Genomic DNA, 21471 nt, shown 5'->3' with positions numbered 1-21471 from the left:
GAATGTACGGTACCTGGGGCATTCTCAGGGTAGCGAATGTAAGTATGTGTGTGGTATGCAAATGCTCATAACTTACAGCAAAACAGATCTACTCACATGAAAGGAATGCTTCTTAGAAGCTAACAGCATTCAAGAGTCTGCCCTTTTACACCATCATGTTTTACTCCCATCTCAATAATGAGAGCAAACAACTAATGCAACTCCTAATTACTAGCTTCCTGTGATCATGTTCAGTTTGCATCCATGGTTAAGGTCTGCAGTCCCCACTCAGGTTGGCAGTGAAACCAAAACCCCAGCACTGTGCATAAGTCTTACCAATACAGATCAATCCTGTTGAGCTGAGTTTGCTGCCAGGAGAACATTCACAATTGAAAGATCCAAGGTTGTTCCTGCAGGCCCCATTGACACATGGGTTGCTCTCACATTCATTTATATCTACAATCCAGAAGGAAAACATTCTGTTAGAACTGCCATGTGTTTCTGGAAAATATTATTCCAACAAGCCATGCTATGCCAGAATGTCTGGTAAACTTGGCTCTTGCAATTTTAATATGGATCTATGAGGCATAAAGTGAATGGGGAATGGAGACATGAATTTCACAGTGTGGATACACACAGACATGGCTAGGGGCTCAGGAGGACTATAGGAATCAGCCAATATTGCAAAGGGGTTAGTGTGTTACTCGTCACTATTTCAGTGCAACTTTATGTAAATTGAATTGATTTCCCCCTCAATAAGATATAATTGCCCTGTGGGAAACCTGAAATCTGAATACATGGAAAGCAACATATATATTCCTGGGTACAATATGTTGTGCACAAACAAAGGTTGACTGCTTCTGTCATCTGTGGCTCTGGGAGCTTTCACAAGAAGTAAAAAGCCTGTATTAGAGACAATGTATCACAATGTTGGCTTTCACTCCAAATTCCTGGGTACAAGTCAGGAGACTAAGTCAGGAGACTAAGATGAAGCTTTAAATACTGAGGAGAGCATTCTCTTCCATGCCCCTCTACCTGCTTCTCTCTTCAGCCTGTTCACATTTAGATGTATGGTGTGGGAAGTCTGTTAAAGCACAATTGATTTTGGTAAAATAAAAAAAAATCACTTTCAATTGCTTAAAACAGACCTTTCCTATCATTAATCTGAGTTGAGTCCTTAATCAAATTAGACCATGTAATATAAACAATTGCTATTGAGGGTCAGAAGTAAAGAGAGCATGCCCATGTTCTCAAGTGGTAACTAAAGCAAATCTGAAGCCAACAGAATTAGTTTAACAGGAGTTAATTAAAAATAAATACAGGCTTCGATCCAAGTAATAGAAACAATATCCAAAACTAACTGTATAAATTCAACTGCTCAACTTAAAGAAGAGATGCAAAGATTTCTTTTTGTTAACTATGTGAAATAGGTCAGCATATCTCAAGACATTTTTCTGTTGCTGTTGAACACAGGTTTCTGAGTTCACCACAGCACTTTTTTCTAAACACCTCTTTGAATTGAATATCAAATACTATATTGAGGAAAACATGAAAATAATTAAAATGCTACGATGCTTTCGCCTGAACGTCTCAAGTCAATATAAACCAAACTGGTCTTGAAAAGGCAGGGCTCACTACTCATCTGCAAGTCTGTGGACTTGAAATGCAAATTTAAAAATCAATGTGGAAAATGGCTATGGACTTTGTTACTTCAAGAAGTACACAGGTACTAATTTAATTCATGAAGTAGAAACTGAAGAAATATGAATTCATCTTTTTTTCTTCAGGTTGTTTGTGCCAAGAAATCCTCTTAAAGGAAAAATATAAGAGCAGATTTTATAAATACAGCACAGATTTGGAAAGAAAACATCTATTCCAGAGTACTGAAATTCTTTTAGTAAAAACACAATGTAAAAAAGGAATCAGAGAGCAAAAAAAACCCCAAAAACCAAACCAAAACAAAACAAAACAAAACAAAACAAAAACGAAACAAAAAACCAACCCCCCAAACAAAGAAAACAAGGAGGAGATAAGTAATCTAAGGACAAACTATATATAATTCACCTATTAATTTCATTTGTAAGACACTCCCCAGAAAGCAAAATGTCAGTAACATATATTTCCAAATTCCTATTCTAAATTAAGCAGTTATAAACTCCAAAACTATAAACCCATGCAATGACAGCTACAAATATCAAGTGTTTAATTTTTCTTTAAATACAATGTTTTTATGTTACAAATGTCATGGAATCAGGAATTGAAACAGTTCACTGTACATTCCTGGAAATAAACTTCAAAGCACATCTGGTTTACATTTAACTAGTTATGTCACTGGAAACACAATCTAAACCACAGTGCTTGCTGTAAAAATGTTAACTTTCACGGACTCACAGAGCTCAGAAAAAACGAAAATAAATTTTTTGTAACTTCAGTCTGAAATATCAGAGGATCTTTATTATCATTGCTATTTATTATATATTTAAAACAACCTGTTGAAAACATAAATGACAAGAAAATTAGTGACTACAGTAAATATATACAGAGAAAACACGAATCTCGAGTGAATCTGCTCATACTTCCCTGCCTCGTCTTTGGAAATTAGTTTAGAAAGAACAGAAAAAAAGAGAAGTGCTTTGGGCAGATACACTTACTGTGTGAATGCAATGGCAGAAATAAGAAGGCCTAAGGGAAAAAGAGATTTGTGGCCTTAAAGTTGTTTTTTTATTTCTTTAAGCCACTTAATAAAATGCAAATAACTTAGCAGTGGGAAGAAAGTGAGAACTAAGTTATTTGGTTAGGTTTCTCACAATAAATCATTTTTATTTCCAGCAATGTTGTGAGACTACAGCCAAAATAGTTCTCTATCATTTCTCTTCTCTACATAACATGAACTTCTTTCCTAGGAATGACAGATACATATTTCATGTTAAAGAAAAGGCTTAGATTTATCAGGAACAATTATCCTCTGGACAAAAATAAAGGGCACTCATTCTAACCAGTGCTGTTGCCTGATTTGGTATTAATGTTCCTCATGTGTATGTAATCATCCTGCATTATATTATTAAACATTATTAGCTCCCACTCTTCGAGTGTTCCTACAGGAAGGAGAGTCCCCGACCTTTGATTAATGTTTTGGTATTTGGGCCTTTTGTACCTTTCGACCCCATTTTACCTGTTAAAATGGTGGGAATATGCTATCACTGACAAATTCAGTATACAAATAGAACTTGGACCAAACCGATTCAAGACAGTTCAGTTTTTCCCATCATGTGCTTCTCTCATAATAGCACCAAAGGATATTGTGACTGTGGACAGGGAAACAAGTTCATCAGCTTCCTAGTTAAACCAAGAAGGTGTCCTAAAGTGCTCTTGCTTTCAGTGCTTCTTGACATTTAACAGAAGCTTATCCTCAAAAACAAAATAGGTAAAAACTGATAAAGGGCAGTGGGAAAAAGAGCAGAAAGTCAGGAACAAAGTACGAAGTTTCTCAGAGCAATTCTGAAGGATGACAGGTATCAGAGCGGGGTGGGAATGGGTGCTAGGAAACATTCTAGGTGAGCATACTGGCAAAGCCTCTTTTCTGTCTAACAGAAAGCTCTTCAAAACTCTATGGAGAAGATGAATCCTCAAGTACTTTAACTAGGACTGAAGTTGAGTGCTCTTCTTGGAGGAGCTCCTCCAAAAGGACAGTTAATAGGACTAAGTTTAGAGAAAGTACATTTTATCCAAGGTTCTCTTTTATTTTTTATTTTTCTTCTTTTTTCCAGGCTAATGACTGTTTTTCAATGGCCCCTCCAATTCAATCCAAACTTAGAATCGCACTTTGTAATTGCATTTCATTGATTTTGGCTGAGTCACTCATGTTCTGGCATGTTGTTCAAGTCCTAACTTATTTCTGTTCACAAGAATGCTTTGAAATGAAACAATAAGACAGAGAGAATGTTAACGTCTTTTTGCATCATATTACTATTGCCATTTTCTTGGCTATGGAGTCACTAAGAAATAAATACTTTAACAGATAAGGAAAGGTCTGTTCAAAATAACTAAAGATGAAATCTTTTTTTTTTTTTTTTAAATGACTTTGGCAGCAGTTTCTGGATTCGAGAATGTCATCAAACACTTCTACAGGCCCACACAGCGAGACTTAAAAAGAACAATGACCAGTAGTCATACAACAGATTATTCTGAGAAACACAGCACTTTCACCAAGGAACAAAAACATAACTGATGCATGCTGCCTGCTTAGCTGGTATCTCAGCAGAAATGAGGCTTTTTGTCATGGAAGTCACTCACATAATGTCCCCTGTATAGGAATGTAGTCAGAAGGAAATGAAGACGTTTTTAAAAAGTGATTTATGATCTAGAACCCCAAATAGTAACTTTTGAATCATCAAATAGGAAAACTTTCTTAGACTATAAATTTATATAAGGTGGCCATTTCTACTCAAGCCCCAAATATTTTCTGGGCCAATCTCTGAGGCATATCAATCATGTCAGAAATAAAATGCGTCAGGGCTGACCTTGCCATTACGACTCAGGGTCTCCAAGGCCAGTGTGAATGTGTCACAGTAATTTTTCAAAGGGGAAAAGAAAACAAACAAAAATCTGACATTTAATTTCAGCAAATAAAATACACTGGCTCTTTTCACTTTTCTCCCCACTGCTAACTTCAAAGTGTTTGTTGAGATTTTATCTGAATGGAACAAAAGTGATAGATTTTCTATACTGGGTTAGGTACGTGCTATTTCCTTCCTTCCTTCCTCCGTCCCTCTTTCTTTCCTTTTTTTCTTTCTTTTCTTTCTCTCTCTTTCTTCTTTCTTTCTTTCTTTCTTTCTTTCTTGAAATAATGACTTATTTATTTAAGGAATCTCTACACACAATGTGGGGCTCAAACTCAGGACCCCAAGATCAAGAGTCACACACTCCACCTACCGAGCCAGTCAGGTGCCCCAGTACATGCTATTTCTAAAACTGGCAGATGAGCTGAAAGACATGATTACATTTAAACAATATTCAGACAACACTCTGTTTTCTATCTTATTTCATCCATGTACTTAAGGAACATCTGTGCCTATCTAGGTACTTACGACTCACACGTAAGGCGAAGAAGGTGGCTCTTACCTTCACATGTCTCTGTTTCAGTCCTGAACACGTACCCGGGGGGGCATGTGCAACTGTAACTCCCAGGTGTGTTTCTGCATAGGCCATTGTCACAGAGCAGTCTGTTGACCAAGCACTCATCAATGTCTGAAAGCAACCATTGGAAGATAGGAGATACATATGGGGAAATGGACAGCTCAGTGACCAATGAGGTTTTATTTTTATTTGTTTTTTTCTCTCATCCTTCCTTGATTTCATCTCTCCTTTTAGAAAATTAGTATACTTTTAGTCCAAGTATAGTTGACACACAATATTATATGAGTTTCAGGTCTGTAACACAGTGATTCAATACTTATATACATTATGCAATGCTCACCATGGTAAGTGTAGGAACCATCTGTCCCCAGCCATACAAAGTTCTTACAATATTAAATGTATTCCCTATGCTGTACTTTTCATCCCCACGACTTATTTATTTTATAACTGGAAGCTGGCACTTCTTAATCCACTTTGCCTGTCTCACCCATCTGCCCACCACTCTTAGTCTTTTTATGCCCAAAGCACATTCCTTGATCTTAAGCAAAATATATTTGGTTTTACTCATATGGGACATTCCTATATTGATAGCTACTGTGAAAATGTTTTGAAGTCCCTGGAATGAAAATACACACACACACACACACACACACACTTAATTTGTATTTTAAAGCACCGATGAAATATATAAAAAAATAAACTGACTGCCTATATATTTATTTGTATGTATTAAAAAATAACATGATTTCTAAAAATTTTTTCTGATTAAAATTATAATAAAAATACATTAAATGGCAGCTAAAGAAAGGTGTTTACTACTCTTTATGCACTGTGTTTTTACTTCAGAAAAAAGGTCATTTTTAATGGGAAATTAATGACCTATTTTGTATATTCCTCTAGTGGTCCAGAACAGCCTAGAAAATATCTACAGCTTAGGTTTAAGAAGCTCACACTGAATTTTACCTCTTATCCACATTTATTTTTGCAAGTGTAGTTAATAACAGAAAGAAAAATTACAGTTCAGAGAGAAAAGTTCCTTCAACTTACACTTTTAGACTTGTAAATAATAATTGTTCCTTATACCAAACAAGATATACAATATATGTTGTGAAAATTTGGAAAACAGATTAGAAAAATATTTGCTATGATACCATCAGATCTGATAAACATTATTTTTTTGGTGTTTTATCTGATTTTTTTCCTTTGGATGTTATGTTTTTGCTCTAATTCTGAATCTTGATTTTTTAAAAACCTTATATTTTAAACATTACTGTAAATTTCCCCATGATTGTTGCATTAAGTGTCTCTATCACAAATTATTTACCCACTAGTGAATAACCAACATGCTATGGGTTAAATTGTGTGCCTCAAAAAAAGTTATGCTGAAGTCATAATGTGACCTTATTTGGAAATAGCAATGTTTTAGAAGTAATTAAGTTAAAATGACATAATTAGGGTAAATCGTAATCCCATATGATTGCTGTCCATAAAAAAGGGGAAATGAAATGATGTGAGACAACAGGAAGATGATGTGAAAATACATAGGGAAAAGATGAACATGTGACTGCAGTGATGCATCTACAAGCCAAAGAACATCAGGACTGCAAGCAAACACCAGAGCCTAGATGAGGGAAGGAGGAATCCTCTCCCAGAGCCATAAGAGCACAGCCCTCGGGAAGCCTTGATTTTAGACTTCTGGCTTTACAACTGTGAGACAAGACATTTCTTTTGCTTTAAGCAACTCAAATTTTGGTATCTTGTTAAGGCAACCCTAGCAAACTAAAACTGAAAATTGCCTTCATTTACATTTATAAAATGCAGTTTTAATTCTTATCAAAACTATGCATATACCTACTTTAAAAAGTGAAGGAGCACCGCAAACCGAGTCCAGTCTATAAATGCTCAGAGAATCTCCCTGTTTTCAGTAGGGTGCCTGTGTGCTCAATTGCACTTGGGAATTATGCTTGAAGCAACTTTGCCTCTGGTAAATATAAGCTAGCTGGTTTACATATTTTTATGAATTTCAACACTCTTTCCCTGTGAGTATCAAAATCTATTTTAAGTACATGACATTTAATGCAGCTCTTTCCATCTATCTGTATGTATGTCTTCAACTCAAGATTGCATGAATATACTCAATAAAAGCCAGTACCACAAGTACAGAAAAAATGTATTTCTTTCTAATTATAATCATCAATACTTGGATGTAAGTCACCAATGGTTAGTAACAATTATTACATATGATGGATTAAAAACATTCATTTTTTAAAAGTGGACTCCAGTACTCTATGAGAAAGCCTAAATTCTTCACAAATTCTTGAATATATGAACAATATACTTGAGTTTTTCCAAACATTCTTTTATAAATTACAAAAAGAAAAACCAATCTCAGTGATCATGTTTGGGTAAGTTATAGCAACTAGCTGTTTCCTTTTAAGTCAAACTTTCCTCAACCTGCAACACTTTATTTTCTTAACTTCTTATTACCCACACTGCTCTATTAGCTCTGAAGTCCATTTCTTAGTGAAAAATTACAAGATTAAGATACATGCAGAAATACAACAGGCTAAAAATTGGGTATGCTTCCATTCATTTGATAAGAATGGTTTAAATACTAAGTTATGCCACTAAAAACTTTGTTACTGTGTAACAGAATTGGGTGGATTCCAGTATTTTTATCTCTTGGTACTAAGAAAGAAACAAGGGAAACTATACAATCTGCAGTTTTATTCACTTATTTGTATTTTGATTTCTCTTATAATTCATGAAATTAAACTATACATAATACTCTTCTATAAATATAGCAACTTACCAATACAGTTTCTTCCAGAGACATCTGGTTCATAGCCACTGTTGCAATTACAACGATAACTACCACGTAAATTTTCACAAATTCCATTGGCACATATATCGGGATCCAAAGCACATTCATTGATATCTGCATTAAGTGTTGAAAGTTTAATGCTCACAGATATTTTATTGTTTGTTGATACATGCAGGCCTAATAAAGACCATTCAACATATTAAGTGTTTACCTCTGCAAACCCACAACCTATCTGTCTTTCAGAAAGGGAAAGGAAATGAAAATAAGGAATAAGAGAATAAAACTGAGGGATATAGGACAATTCTTGGTAAGTTAAAATAAAAATGAAGGGAACTGGCAGAAATTCAAAGGACTAACCTGTGTAATGTACCTGTATTTAAAATAAAATTAATAAAGAAATTTATAGGCTGTTGGCTCAAAATCCAAAGAAAAACTTAACCAGATAGGTATTATAACCATCTAATTAAAAGACAAACATTTACTAGGGTGCCCTGTATAGTTTTATGGTCCCCAAAGGCACAGAATATTTCTATTTTATTATCATTTTTTACAGTCAACTAAGTAATATGATACTTAATCATATTATCTCATTGTTGATAAGTTGAAATTAATGGAGAGGACAGTTCAGTTCAGAGGACAGTGGGTGCTTGAGAACACAATGTTTGGCAATGAGTCACGAACTGGACTACTCTGTCAACCAGGGGCAGCAAGACTCGCAGAATGATGTACTTATATGAGCAATCTAGGAGTTCCAAAAAGGGGCTGGCTCTGCTGGGGTGATGGTATTGAGAGGGGGTGAGCAAAAACAAATGTTGGTCACCATGCTCAAATTTTAATCCTAACAACTGTTTTCTAGAATTTGGAGACCTTAAAATACTCTAGAAATCTCAGCTATTTCATTTTGGGGAGAAACATCCCCAAAATGTAACAGTTTGTTTATTCTGGTTTTTGATGTTCATCATAAAGTTGCAATACAGCTGTCAACTCAACTGTAATGTGTCTAAAATCTCAAACATGAAAAGAGAAGAAAATATATGTAAAAATATATGTAAAGTGAAGACTAACAGTACCCTACAGTTAAAAAAACACAAAAGAAACTATATGTAAAGAAACTATATGTATATACTATACATATAGTATAGAACTTAGAGTAAACATACAACAAACTTCTAGATATAGTAGAAGATCTTTAAAGTTATAAACACATATTTATTTAACATTCAAGGTTTCATGGTTGAGTTTTGTGTATCATATTACTAAGTTTTATTAAGATAAGAAAATATTACTAAGTTTTATTAAGATAAGAAAATATTCCTTAAATATAGAAACATCTCAGAATTTTTAAACATAAATAATCTGAACTTATTTTTAGGGTAGTAAATCCCAAACATAATCCATTTCAAATATCTCTTAAAAGATTTTTTAAAAATCATGTCAGCACCATTATTTAATATTTTTGTTTTTATTTATTTTTATTATTTTTATTTTATTTATTCACTTATTTTTTTTAAATATTTTTCTTTAAAATGACTCATTTTTTTTTAAACCTAAATACCAACTTCAGTCTCTTCTTAAGCAATAGTACCCGCAAAATTATGGGTGTAGCTCGATAGGGACATTTTCAACAATATATATATTTAACAGATAAATATTTATCTATTATGAAAAATGTACAACTACATACCACTTAATAAACATAGCTTATAATCACTGTTCTAAGAGACAATTTATCTTATTATTTTATGCTGATATATTTTTAAATATTAAATACATTCATATTCATTCCATAATTACTATAAGAGTGAGAACCAAATAGAGTTACCTCTTCCATCCACAGTGATCCCTACTCCACTACTACAAAGACCATGGAATTCAGCTAGAAGACAAGACAAAACAAAACAGAACAAAACAAAAAACACATAAATTAAAAACTCCAAACTCTCTCCATATAGGAGTCACTTACCTCATTCCAAAAATATTCTGAAGAAAAATTATTGGCAAATAATTTTTAAAATGAAAAAGTAATTACTCTTTTCTAGCATGTAATTATTGTAACAATTTCAAAATCACAAACATAAAAAAATTAGTGATTATCACTCTGAATACAGTTAAAACACTGATAAAGGTTACAAATATTTTCTACGTATGGAAACTTTTTTAAAAAACCCAAATTGCATTGTAGGGAATGTTTTTTAATATTTTTTGTCTCAATAACAAAACTGTAATAAACAATACTTGGTATAAGAGCATTTACCATGTTTCTGGTGTTATTCTAGCATTTTACATCTAATAATTTATTTGATCCTCCCAATATTAGGAACTGGATAATTATTTTATTGAAGTGTAGGTGATACACAGTCTACGGCCATACCACCCTGAACGCGCCCGATCTCGTCTGAAGTGTAGGTGATACACAATATTACATTAATTTTTGGGGTACAACATTGTGGCTGGACAATTTGATACATTCTGTTGTGCTCACCACAAGTGCAGCAATGATTCCTGACCACACAACACAGTTAAAACAGCACTGACTGTATTCCCTAAGATGCGCCTTCATCCATGTAACTTACTGATTCCATAACTGGAAGGCTATACCTACCACTTTCCTTCATCCATTTGGGTTAACCTTTTACCCCCTTCTACCCATTAGTTTGTTCTCTGTATTTATGGCTCTGCTTCAACTTCTGTTCCTTTATTTGTTTTGTTTTTTAGCTTTCACATATAAATGAACCCATATGGTATTCATCTTTGTCTGACTTATTTCACTTAGCATCACACCCTCTAGGTCCATCCTAGCTGTTGCAAATGGCAAGATTTCATTTTTATCGCAGCTGATTAATATTCACAAACCAGATACCATTAGTTCCCCTCTCTGACACCTGAGAAAATTGGGACACAGAAGGAAGTGACTTGCCCCAGATCATAGAAGTTTAAGTGGGGAAAGGCTTGGATCCTCTACATTGCATCATATACATTTCATGTTAATATTCCATTTAAATATAGACTACTATATATTTTTTCTCATAGAAACTATTAAACATTTTTTCTCAGTTATGTGGATACACCACATTTATTCAAACAATCTCTTAATGATGAAATCAGGTTGTCCAACTTTTATAACAATTATAAGAATAATATGAAATTTAAATTTATCACTAAGTTAATCTCTTAGTAAAACTGCTTAGAATTTATGCCTCTTTTTAAGGCTTCTGCTAGTTTTCCTCTTCCTACATGTCCCAGGTTAGCCTTCGATGAGCAGTATGAGAGAGTACCCTTATGGGCAAAAGCAATATAATAAACAAAAATGATGTCTTATTTTAACTTTCTTTCAAGTTGAGCACATTCTCTCATGTGGTTCTCTACCATTTGCATTTGTGCTTTGTGAAATCTTGTTTGTGTGCACTTTTTTCTATAGATGATTTCAACTTTCCTTACAGATTAATGCAAATTCCTTATAAATTAAGGAACATGTTTTTCCAAGTTACATGTGTATTTTAGTGTTTGGTTTCTGCTCTGAAAGCCCTCCATTATTACAAAATAACAAAAAAGTTAATATATTCTATCTACAAGAGGATTATTTTGTAAGGTCTAGCGCAGGGAGCTAACTTCGTATTTTTTCTAATATTTTATCATCAATATTTGTTACTTATTTCAATCTTTCCTCACTGACCTAAATGGCATCTTTATTGTACCCAACATTCCCATTTAAAGTCACATCTGTTCCTAGATTCCAGGTTTTATTAGTTCACTCATCATTTTATCTAGTCTTTATATTTCTTTGATAACATGCATAATTGATGTCAATATTTTTAGGGCAAGAGTTCCTATATGAACTCTTTTTTCAAAAAAATATCATGCTCAGTTCCTTCCAGAAGAACTCTGATGCTTTGCTAAGATTTGAACAATTCATTTATGATTTTCAACAGAATTACAAGCCATCTCTCTTTGCTAGAATGCATTTCTTCCACCCTCTACCTGGAATATTCTTTATTTTTTAAAAATATTTTATTTATTTATTTGACAGAGAGGGAGAGAGGTCATAAGTAGGCAGAGAGGCCGGCAGAGAGACAGAGAGAGGGGGAAGCAGGCTCCCTGCTGAGCAGAGAGCCTGCCTCGGGACTCGATCCCAGGACCCTGAGATCATGACCTGAGCAGAAGGCAGAGGCTTAACCCACTGAGCCACCCAGGCGCCCACCTGGAATGTTCTTAAGCCTTTTTTCAAGACCAAACTGAGCAGAAGCCCCCCCCACCCCACCGCCAGCCCCCTGAAGTCCCTCCCAGCTTCCCCAGACCACTTATTGCTTCTTCCTCTGTGCTCTCCAGTTCTCTGTTTCCGTCCCTCTTAAGGCACTAATCATAGTAACCTGTAGTTATACGTTTGCCTGCCTATGCTCTCAACTATTCCCCACTTGAAAGACAAAAAGAGATTGTGTTTATTCTTAAATCCCTACTATACTTATATAAATTTGGTACAGATTTGTAAAAACACGAATAACCAAGAGTCAGAACAGTCAAAGAAACAGACCATGCAATCTGCCTGTATTTGTGAATAAATTAGTAAAAATGTTCATTACTTTCTGGAACTACTGACAGACTGCAGCCTTAGACTATGCTTTGGCAAGATGAAAAATAAATAAAAGCAGGCTGTTGTGAATTTAACATACCTTGAAAATAACAGTGGATTTTAGACTATTCACCTTCCCAATGATCGGAAACAGTGAGGCTAAGGAATCCACGTAAGAAATCCGTTCTAACAATCCTAATTAGGTCAACAAATACTTTATTCTATTCCCCGTGTGTACTCTGCCCAGGGATCATAGGTAACTACAGGTCAAATCTCATCATATGCCTCAAATACCAACACAGATTTGGAATTCTTCAACAGAAAACAGAGCCGATGTACTCTTTGGCCAAATATTTAATGTCACCTTTCCAGATTCTATACCAGATGTGAAACTGGCAAATGGGGCTACCTGAATTTTTAGCAGGGCAGGGCTGGCAGGGCTCCCCAAAACCGTAGTCAGGATTGGCACAGCAGCATTCGGACTTGGTCACCGCACCTGGAAAAGGACGGACACACACTCCCTTCTTGATTCCACCATAGCACGTACTGCGCATGTGAGTATCTAAAAGGAGGGAGAAGAATAGTAATTTGAGATGCTGCTACAGATAAAGGGATTTCAAAACCGAGGGCTTCTTTTAACCTAAGTGGCTACTAGACAAGAAGTTTCTGGAGGGCTCCTGACATCCTGACACTTTTCTTCTTCTTTGTATCTTTAGCATATAAAAGTGCTCAGAAATCAACAAATGCATACTGTCGACAATTCTTTTTTTTTTTTTCCCCTTTTCCTCCACAAAGTTTTATGCACTAAACAAGCATTCATTATCAAACTTACTCCCCAGGCCTTTTACAGAAGCAGGTGTAACACCACCATTATAAACATCACTTCGAGCTCATATCACTGGCTACCCAATACTCAAAATGACCCATTTTATTTCTATTTTGGAAGTTCTCAGGAACAATGAAATGCAGTGAAGTAAACAACCTTGAGAGGACACTGCTTGGTCATGAGATTTCTTACTTCAACTTTCTGAGTTAGAGGGCCTTTCTTGTCAACCCCCAGCTGACTACTGTGAACTATGTTTTAATCTCAGATTCTCAAAACCCAGTTATAAAAATAATAGTCACTGCTATGTGTCCTTAGCCTTGCATTAGTTGCTTTACAGACATCATCCCGTTGAACATTCTCATCAACAGGTCCATAGGACAGTAATCATTATCCACACTTTGTTGACGAGGAAGGCAAGGTTAAGAGGGATTCTTTAAGTAGCTCCAAGTTCTAGACTACCCAGTGCCCAAGCTGGAGTTCATACTTAGGCTGTGGGACTCCTAAAGCTCTTCCTTTTCCTGCTGTGTATCCCTAAGAAGCATATTCAGCTTAGGCTCTCACTCTGAATTCTCATAAAATATGCTACAACTTTGTGAGACAGTAAATGGTGAACTATAAAAAACAGATCACCAGAGAGGCCAGAGAAGCAGCATCGCTTTTAAACACTACACTGACAAAGTTATTCAAAACTTGTTGGAAATAATTTTATCTACTTATTACACAGAATAGCCCACTGTGTCACCTACTGCTTTCTTATGATCTGGTGATGTTTGTCATTAAAAAGTAAGACTTATAGCTGCACCAGATGATGAGATGTGTGAACGCTCATATGGAAGAAGACATGAAATTTACCACAACAATCCTCCAGAGAGGACATGTTGTCCCCTTCTGCCTTTGCTGAGATGGAGTTTAGCAAAGTCAGCTCTGAGTTACATATAAGAGTAGGACATGACTCAAAGACAAATATGCACAAATAGAATATAGTTTGATTTACAATATGTTTTTTTGAGTAACTAGGATAACATCTATTATCTCAGAAGGCATCAGAGATGGTCAAAATTTTTTCTGTGTACATGTTGAGAAGATAATCCTCACAGTTTTTAGAAGCAAGATGATAAAAAGCCGATGGTACTCACTGGTAGAGAGAGACAAATTACGTATTGCTCTGGGCTACAGATTATCTAAGTTGTTTAGAATACCCAACACCAGAAAAGCAAAGTAACTACCTTTGCTTTTGCAAAGTGGCTACCTATGTCTAGGTTTCAGGGACATGGATTGTCCTGTGTTCTGGTCCCTGTGGGATGGACTTTATGTGAAATATTTAACACTTGCCTCATCCATTAAATAAGGATAGAGTTTACATAATAAATGAGAGTTGTTTGTTAAGCACTAAGCACAGTGTGTAAGACATACAGGAAATACTCAAAAAACATGGTGACTACCTTACATCTGTCTTCTATTTTTAATGAGGACAGTCAACCCTTTCCTGTTAAAAGGTACCAGACTGGAACTCTAGTTCATAATAACTAAAACTAAATGCTCATGGGTGAACAGGGTAGGCGGCATCAAAAGCTCCATCACATAAACATTTTCATGAAGACCTGGACCAAAATGCTGCTGAGCTGTATGTTTTCCATGGTATCGAATTCCTTCATCACTCTTACTTAAAGAATAGAATTTTTTAAAGGATTTTCTCAGATTCTACATACCACTGGTAAAGTGTGTTTGGATACAAAATGATAATTTCATTTTATTCTTTCTTTAGTGTCAGCTTTTCTCTATTGCCTAAAGTAGCAACTCTTAAGACTATGCCTTAAATATAATGCTACTATTCTAATAAAACAGTAGCAACTTTAAGAGCTAACTTATTGGGCATGCTCTAAGTGCTAGACACCATTCAAAGCTTTATACAAGTAAGTCTAATATTAACTTATTTAATTGTCAAAAACTAATGAGGCAAAGAGGTACAGGGAGGTAATTGTCTTGCCTAAGGCCACAGAGCTAATAAAGAGCACAATTGGGACAAAGAAAATTAACCTTTTAACTAGAAGAAATGTCAAACAGTATTGATAAAGATGTCAAAATACTCCTCAGCTAATTTAAGAGGATGTTAAAAAGGAAACTTCAGCTGAAATCCCAAGGTACTAAACATCAAATAATAAGGTGAATTTTGAGACTACACCCTGAAGAAAGCGGATATGGAAATGACTTGCCAATCCTTGAAAACCCTCCCAATTAAGAAAAGATTTTTTGAGCAGGAAATTTTTGGCATGAGCTGGATTATGAGTTCGGGGTGCTCCTATCCTCACCACTGGTCTGAAGAGAAGAGCTTCACAGGGAGCAGGTTACAAGTTTTGTGTGTCCTGCTGCTCTGGCCCGGACACCTACAGGCTAAAGTGAGTGGCTGCTATTCCTAGGAGGGGCAGGTGATATCCACCTCTATTTATAAGGTGAATGGGGCAAAGTATGGTGTGTCTTTTGGATTAGACGTGGGCCACACAAAGAGAGAGTATCCTAAAACAATGGTGTGGAGGAGTGCTGAGATAGCATCAGGCAGAATCTATCTGGACGACTAAAGACCTGAGAATGGGGGAGGAGGGTCCCCAGGGGAAGAAGGCAGTGTCTGGATCTCAGGAAGGTCAGAAGAATGGTTCTGGGGGGACCACGAAGGGAAGGGGTGCTTTAAACACTAGGGAAGCCCAAATTCCTTGAAGTCATCCTAAGATGGTCACCAGTGCATCTGTCTCCCTTCTCACCACTTCTCCTGCTCTTCGACCCTGTGGAATCTGAAAACATCCTACTCAAGGACATCAGGAAGCTTGTGAGAGAAGTTTTAACTTCAAGTCAGGTTCAGAATATTATTACATGGAACCAAGTATTCTAGTCTCTAAATTTAGATTGTTTTTGTTACAGTAAGCTGTCACATAAATTTAAGAAAAGTAAAGTTACCAGGTTGCCTGACTTTTCTTCCTTCCTTACTGGGTAAATGGCTTCAACTGAACAAATTAAAGATACATTTTAAAAGGACAGGAGAGACCAAAATATAGTTGCCTTTTGTTTATGCTCTGCCTATGAGTCATGCTTCTCCAACTTGCTAGTTACAAGTTTATTTTTCTAAAAATAAAAACCCATATCTCAGTGTCTAAGGAAACAAAAACAAATATACAAAAGGTAAATCAAAAATTGAAGTGCTAACCCTAATAATAATTCATAGTTGTGATTCATTTCTGACTTCAATAATCAGTGCATGTCAAAAGCATCACCAAAGACAGAGAGATGAAGAAAAATCATTTAGCATGTTATGGGAACAGCAATATATATAATCAGACAAAAATGGTATTTTTATTTTAAAAAAGTTTAATTGACCGCCACTGTGAAATCCTGGAGGCTTTCTAACAATGTCTCATACTGTTTCTGTATGTGGACGAGAGAATGAAGATTTGTGTTTGAAACACTATACTCCTCATCGCTACACTCATACACTGGTTGCTTAAAGGAAAAATGATTTCGTCCTCGCAAACTGGTTTTGTACTCATCATAGATTTCAACAGAATCACTGAGGTAAAGGCAAGGGCCAAGTAAGTATATCACAGCAAGTGAAAACACTTCAGCTCTGTTAAGCAGGAAGGAGCTACATTCTTCTGGCTGCTGTATTTAAAATATCCCTGAACGAAGTGCTGACAATCTTGTAAGCGGAAATAAATCCTAGATTGGAGATAGTGGATGAACTTAAGTGGACAGATTATTTCCATCTGCTGTTGCTTCTCTCCCCCACCCCACCTCCTTTGGGATACAAATGTTTTGATTCCCATAGGGAAGAGTAAAGTATTATCACCTATGTCTAAGAAAGAATTTCATTTCTCTCACTTATACTCTTAAACCAATGAATATGTCTGCCTTTTACCGAGTCACCTGAGAAATAAAGGGTGCACAATGGCTAAGGCACCCTGGGGTCTTATGAAAGCCTTCTAGAGAGAAAACTGTGGTAACTGTATTTTGAAAAGCAAATCATTCTGCTGTTACCATTGGGACATATGGTTGGGTTCTGAAATGCATGACATTTTTGATTTGCCTGCCTCTTTAAAGCTGATGCTGGCTAACCCTGATTTGCATGGAACCCATTTGGCAAAAGGAACTTTTTAAAAATAGCAAAACAATTTGGAACGGTTTAGAATAAAATATATATATTCTATCTCATACTTTTCCCTTGTTTCTATTGTTAGCTGCATAGCGATGAGAAAAAACAATATGAAAACATTTCTACCTTTTGACAGAACTCCAAGTTCTTCTATAGAAGTTATTTACATTTTAAACTGTGTTTGAATAAAAACAGCGTTTATTTACATATAACTATACTCCCCATTTCATATCTTATTTGCTATAAATTATAAAATCTAAATCCATTGTACTTAGAGACTCAGTCAGCTAACACTGTCAAGTATCCTGATTTAAGGATGATTTTCTTCTTCTCCAGCATTTTTTTTTTAAAGATTTTATTGATTTATTTATTTGACAGAGATCACAAGTAGGCAGAGAGGCAGGTGGCGGGGAGGAAGCAGGCTCCCCGCCCAGCAGAGAGCCCGATGCGGGGCTCGACCCCAGGACCCCGAGACCACGACCCGAGCCGAAGGCAGAGGCTCAACCCACTGAACCACCCAGGCGCCCCTTCTCCAGCATTTTTGAATTGCATCTCATCAGAGCTTTCTTCCAGGAGCTTGCTGGGCTTTCTGTACATTTTTTTTGAACCACTTTACTGAGGTATAATTCACATACCTAAGAATGCACCCAATTAAGAACATAACTCAATAGGGGTGTGTGTGTGTGTGTGTTTTAGTATATTCAACATACATAATCATCACTACAACTGATTAACTAATTTTAGGACATTTCACCACCTCAAAAATGCCTTTAGCAACGACCTCCTTATCTGGCACTCCTATCTTCTCTGCTCTAAGCAAAACAAATCTGCTTTGACTCTACAGATCTATCTGCTTTGGACATTTCACATGAATGGAAACATATGCCATCTGGGTTTTTGTGAGCTGCTCCTTTCACTCAGCACGTTTCCAAGGCTCATTCATACTTGTGCATTTTTGACTACTTCCTTTTTATGGCTGAATACTTCTCCACCTTACAGATATATCTTTATTTTTTCAAAGACCATTAGGACAGTGGGGCGATTACAGAATGATTCACTTACCAACACACACGCGTCCATCCACACCCACAGCCAGGCCTGGGGGACAGTCACAGCGGAAGGATCCTTCGTTGTTGATGCAGTGTCCATTCATGCAGATTCCTGGGGTCTGGCATTCATCAACATCTGTCCAGAAGGAAGCACAACCCAGGCCATTAACTGGGTAAATTTACTCTTATTACAGAGTTTACCTGTTCTCACCACTCTAGACTATCAACCTTTTGTTTTCCATTTTATAATTTGTGGAAGGACACAGAAGTGATAACGAATCTTGAATCTAAGTGCAACTCTTCTTTTTTAAGATTTTATTTATTTATTTGAGAGAGAAGGAGAGTGAGAGAAAGCACAAGCAGAGCAGAGGGAGAGGGAGAAGCAGATGTCCCACCAAGCAGGGCTCAATCCCAGGACTCTGGGATCATGACTTGAGTCAAAGGTAGACACTTAACCAACTGCGAGCCACCCAGGTGCCCAAACACCAACTCTTTCAAGCATATTTTCAGAAAGACTGACCGAGAGTTGCCTCCCTTTACCCATTAGGGAAAAAAGTAGCCTCATACACTCATTTTTCATTATCTATCTGCTATTTCTGTTTAATATTAAATGATATTTAAGTCAAGTTAATTCAATGAAACATATTCTTAAAACCAAGCAAAATGTTTGGAATTACCTTTTATTTACACACACATAAAATTCAAACCAAAGAGAGATGCTGTTTTAACATTAAGTTGATCACTTCATAATAACAAAATACGGAACCATCTCTCCTTTTTAAAAGATTAATTCATTTATTTTATTTTATTTCATTTTTTTTACCATCTTCTTTTTTTTTTTTTTAAAGATTTTATTTATTTATTTGACAGTAGATGGAGAGGCAGGCAGAGAGAGAGAGAGAGAGAGAAGCAGGCTCCCTGCTGAGCAGAGAGCCTGATGCGGGACTTGATCCCAGGACCCTGAGATCATGACCTGAGCCGAAGGCAGCGGCTTAACCCACTGAGCCACCCAGGTGCCCCCAATTCATTTATTTTAGAGAGAGAGTGAGCATAGGGCGGGTGGGGAGAGGGGGAGAGAGAGAGGGAGAGAGAATCTCAAGCAGACTTCCCACTGAACTTGGGGTCTGATATGGGGCTCAATGCTGACTCTGAGATTGTGACTTGAGTTGAAATCAAGAGTCGGATACTTAACCGACTGAGCCACCCAGATGCCTCATGGGGAATCTCTTCTAATTTTCAATCTGTTAGAGTTTATCAAATATAATCCAACAAAGAATGGCTTCCCTCAAAGATGAAACAGCCTTCAAAATACAGGGCCACCAAATCATGAACATTTTAAGATTTGCAGATTACAGTATCAGTAGTAAGGAAGTAAATTTAAAAAATTTCAAGACAGCAGAAACTGTTGAGGTCTTATTTATATGTTATTTAAGTTTCTTAGGAAATGCTTAAATAAAATAACATGCTATAATGTAACGTTACACCCTGGAACATAACACTGGACTCAAATCCTGTGTTAAATCCATGTCAGCTAATGTTGAGATGACATCTCAATCATGAGTTAAAATAGCAGAGCTACAACATTTCTACTGAATGCTGTACTCCCCTTTTATGAATAGTCAAGAAGCTATTTTTTATTCAGAAATACAAGATCAGTCTCGATCTTTCTTTCTCAACTCTCCATGGAATTTTGTTGAAATTACAGGAACTGGTTATTAGCACTAATGCTATTCACGTAAGTTTGTGTAATGGAAAGTAGAAAAGATTCAAAGAGTGGATTTCATATAAAAGGAGAAAAATGAAAAAAAACTGCAAAATTTGTTCCAACTTACTAAATTAAAATTGTGAGTATAAACTGGATATAGAAGCACTTCTTTTGCTTACCAGAGTTACCACTAGAGCTTAGCCTTCAAAATGGCTTTATAAACAAAATTGATAGGAACACTCAAAATACTTCTTCGCTAAGTCACAATATAAGATTTTTAGAGAATGGTACAGTCATGATCTGTAGAGAGTTTATGGAAAGTATGTAATACAAAACAGGTAATGAATGAAAGTGGAAAATCTAGCTCTCAGAGCACAAAAAAAATGAAAACCTTCCAAGACTTTTTTCTTCCTCTTTTATATTTAGGCAAGGGGTACAGAGAAATTATTTCTACATTGTCTCTTCCAGACTTACTAGAACCAATCTGTCATTCCCTTAATTTTTCCTACACCATTATTATTTTTTAAAGATATTACTGTTCCTTAGACCACAATGTATGTTTTTCTGGGAAGCTTTAGACACCTGCCTTACTGAATTAGCAAGAGATGTGAATAATATGAAATCCACATGAAGAAACTGAAGTAATTCTTGATGATTCATTCAATGGTTACTTTCCTATCAAAGCCATACATACCAGTACAGTAACGCCCATTTGGAGCCAACACAAATCCTGGCTTGCAGATGCACTTGAAGCTACCATCTTCATTAATGCACATCCCATTCAAACACATGTTAGTAGTTGTACATTCATCATGATCTGCAGAAGGAGAGCAGAATGACTTATACCACTGGCCTTGTGGGAACCACTTCCCTCTCCTTTCACAAATAACCACCAATCAATCATATTCTACTATAGAAGTGAGCCATGTGCTCATTGATTTTTTTTTTTTCCTAATATGAATGCCAACCAAGTGAGAGCAAATAGGGTGGAGAACATGAAGGGCCTTTAGTGTAAGGAATATAAAGGAAAATATTAAGTAAATGTTGTGCTTGGTTGTTATTAAAACCACATGAGACGTGCTTTACTTTGATTAGCAAAAATGTTTATATGATTTCAGGGGGGTGGGGGGAGTTTCTTCCGTAAGGGAGAATAAAGCAGTGATAAACGTCACTGTGAGTGAAATGATCTGGACCTGGATTAGTAGCTGAAATATTGTGTGTTGCCATGTGACTACAGTATTTCTGTG

The 21471-nt window shown here is 36.1% G+C and overlaps 1 protein-coding gene across 1 annotated transcript in view; it reads right to left on the bottom strand.

Annotated features, from left to right (window-relative positions):
* FBN2 (fibrillin 2) overlaps nucleotides 1-21471 on the bottom strand; it is a 247344-nt gene that overhangs the window by 85709 nt on the left and 140164 nt on the right. The window contains exons 14-20 of the mRNA XM_044228355.1: nucleotides 20919-21041; nucleotides 18533-18655; nucleotides 12916-13068; nucleotides 9762-9815; nucleotides 7928-8053; nucleotides 5101-5226; nucleotides 316-435 (exon numbers count right to left, since the gene is read on the bottom strand). Coding sequence (XP_044084290.1) covers nucleotides 316-435; nucleotides 5101-5226; nucleotides 7928-8053; nucleotides 9762-9815; nucleotides 12916-13068; nucleotides 18533-18655; nucleotides 20919-21041 — 825 coding nt within the window. The remainder of the gene's footprint in view (nucleotides 1-315; nucleotides 436-5100; nucleotides 5227-7927; nucleotides 8054-9761; nucleotides 9816-12915; nucleotides 13069-18532; nucleotides 18656-20918; nucleotides 21042-21471) is intronic.

Source organism: Neovison vison, chromosome 1, assembly GCF_020171115.1.
Source record: "Neovison vison isolate M4711 chromosome 1, ASM_NN_V1, whole genome shotgun sequence".
NCBI lineage: Eukaryota > Metazoa > Chordata > Mammalia > Carnivora > Mustelidae > Neogale > Neogale vison.
Note: the sequence above shows the minus strand (reverse complement) of the source record. Positions and strands in the feature narration are given on the sequence as shown.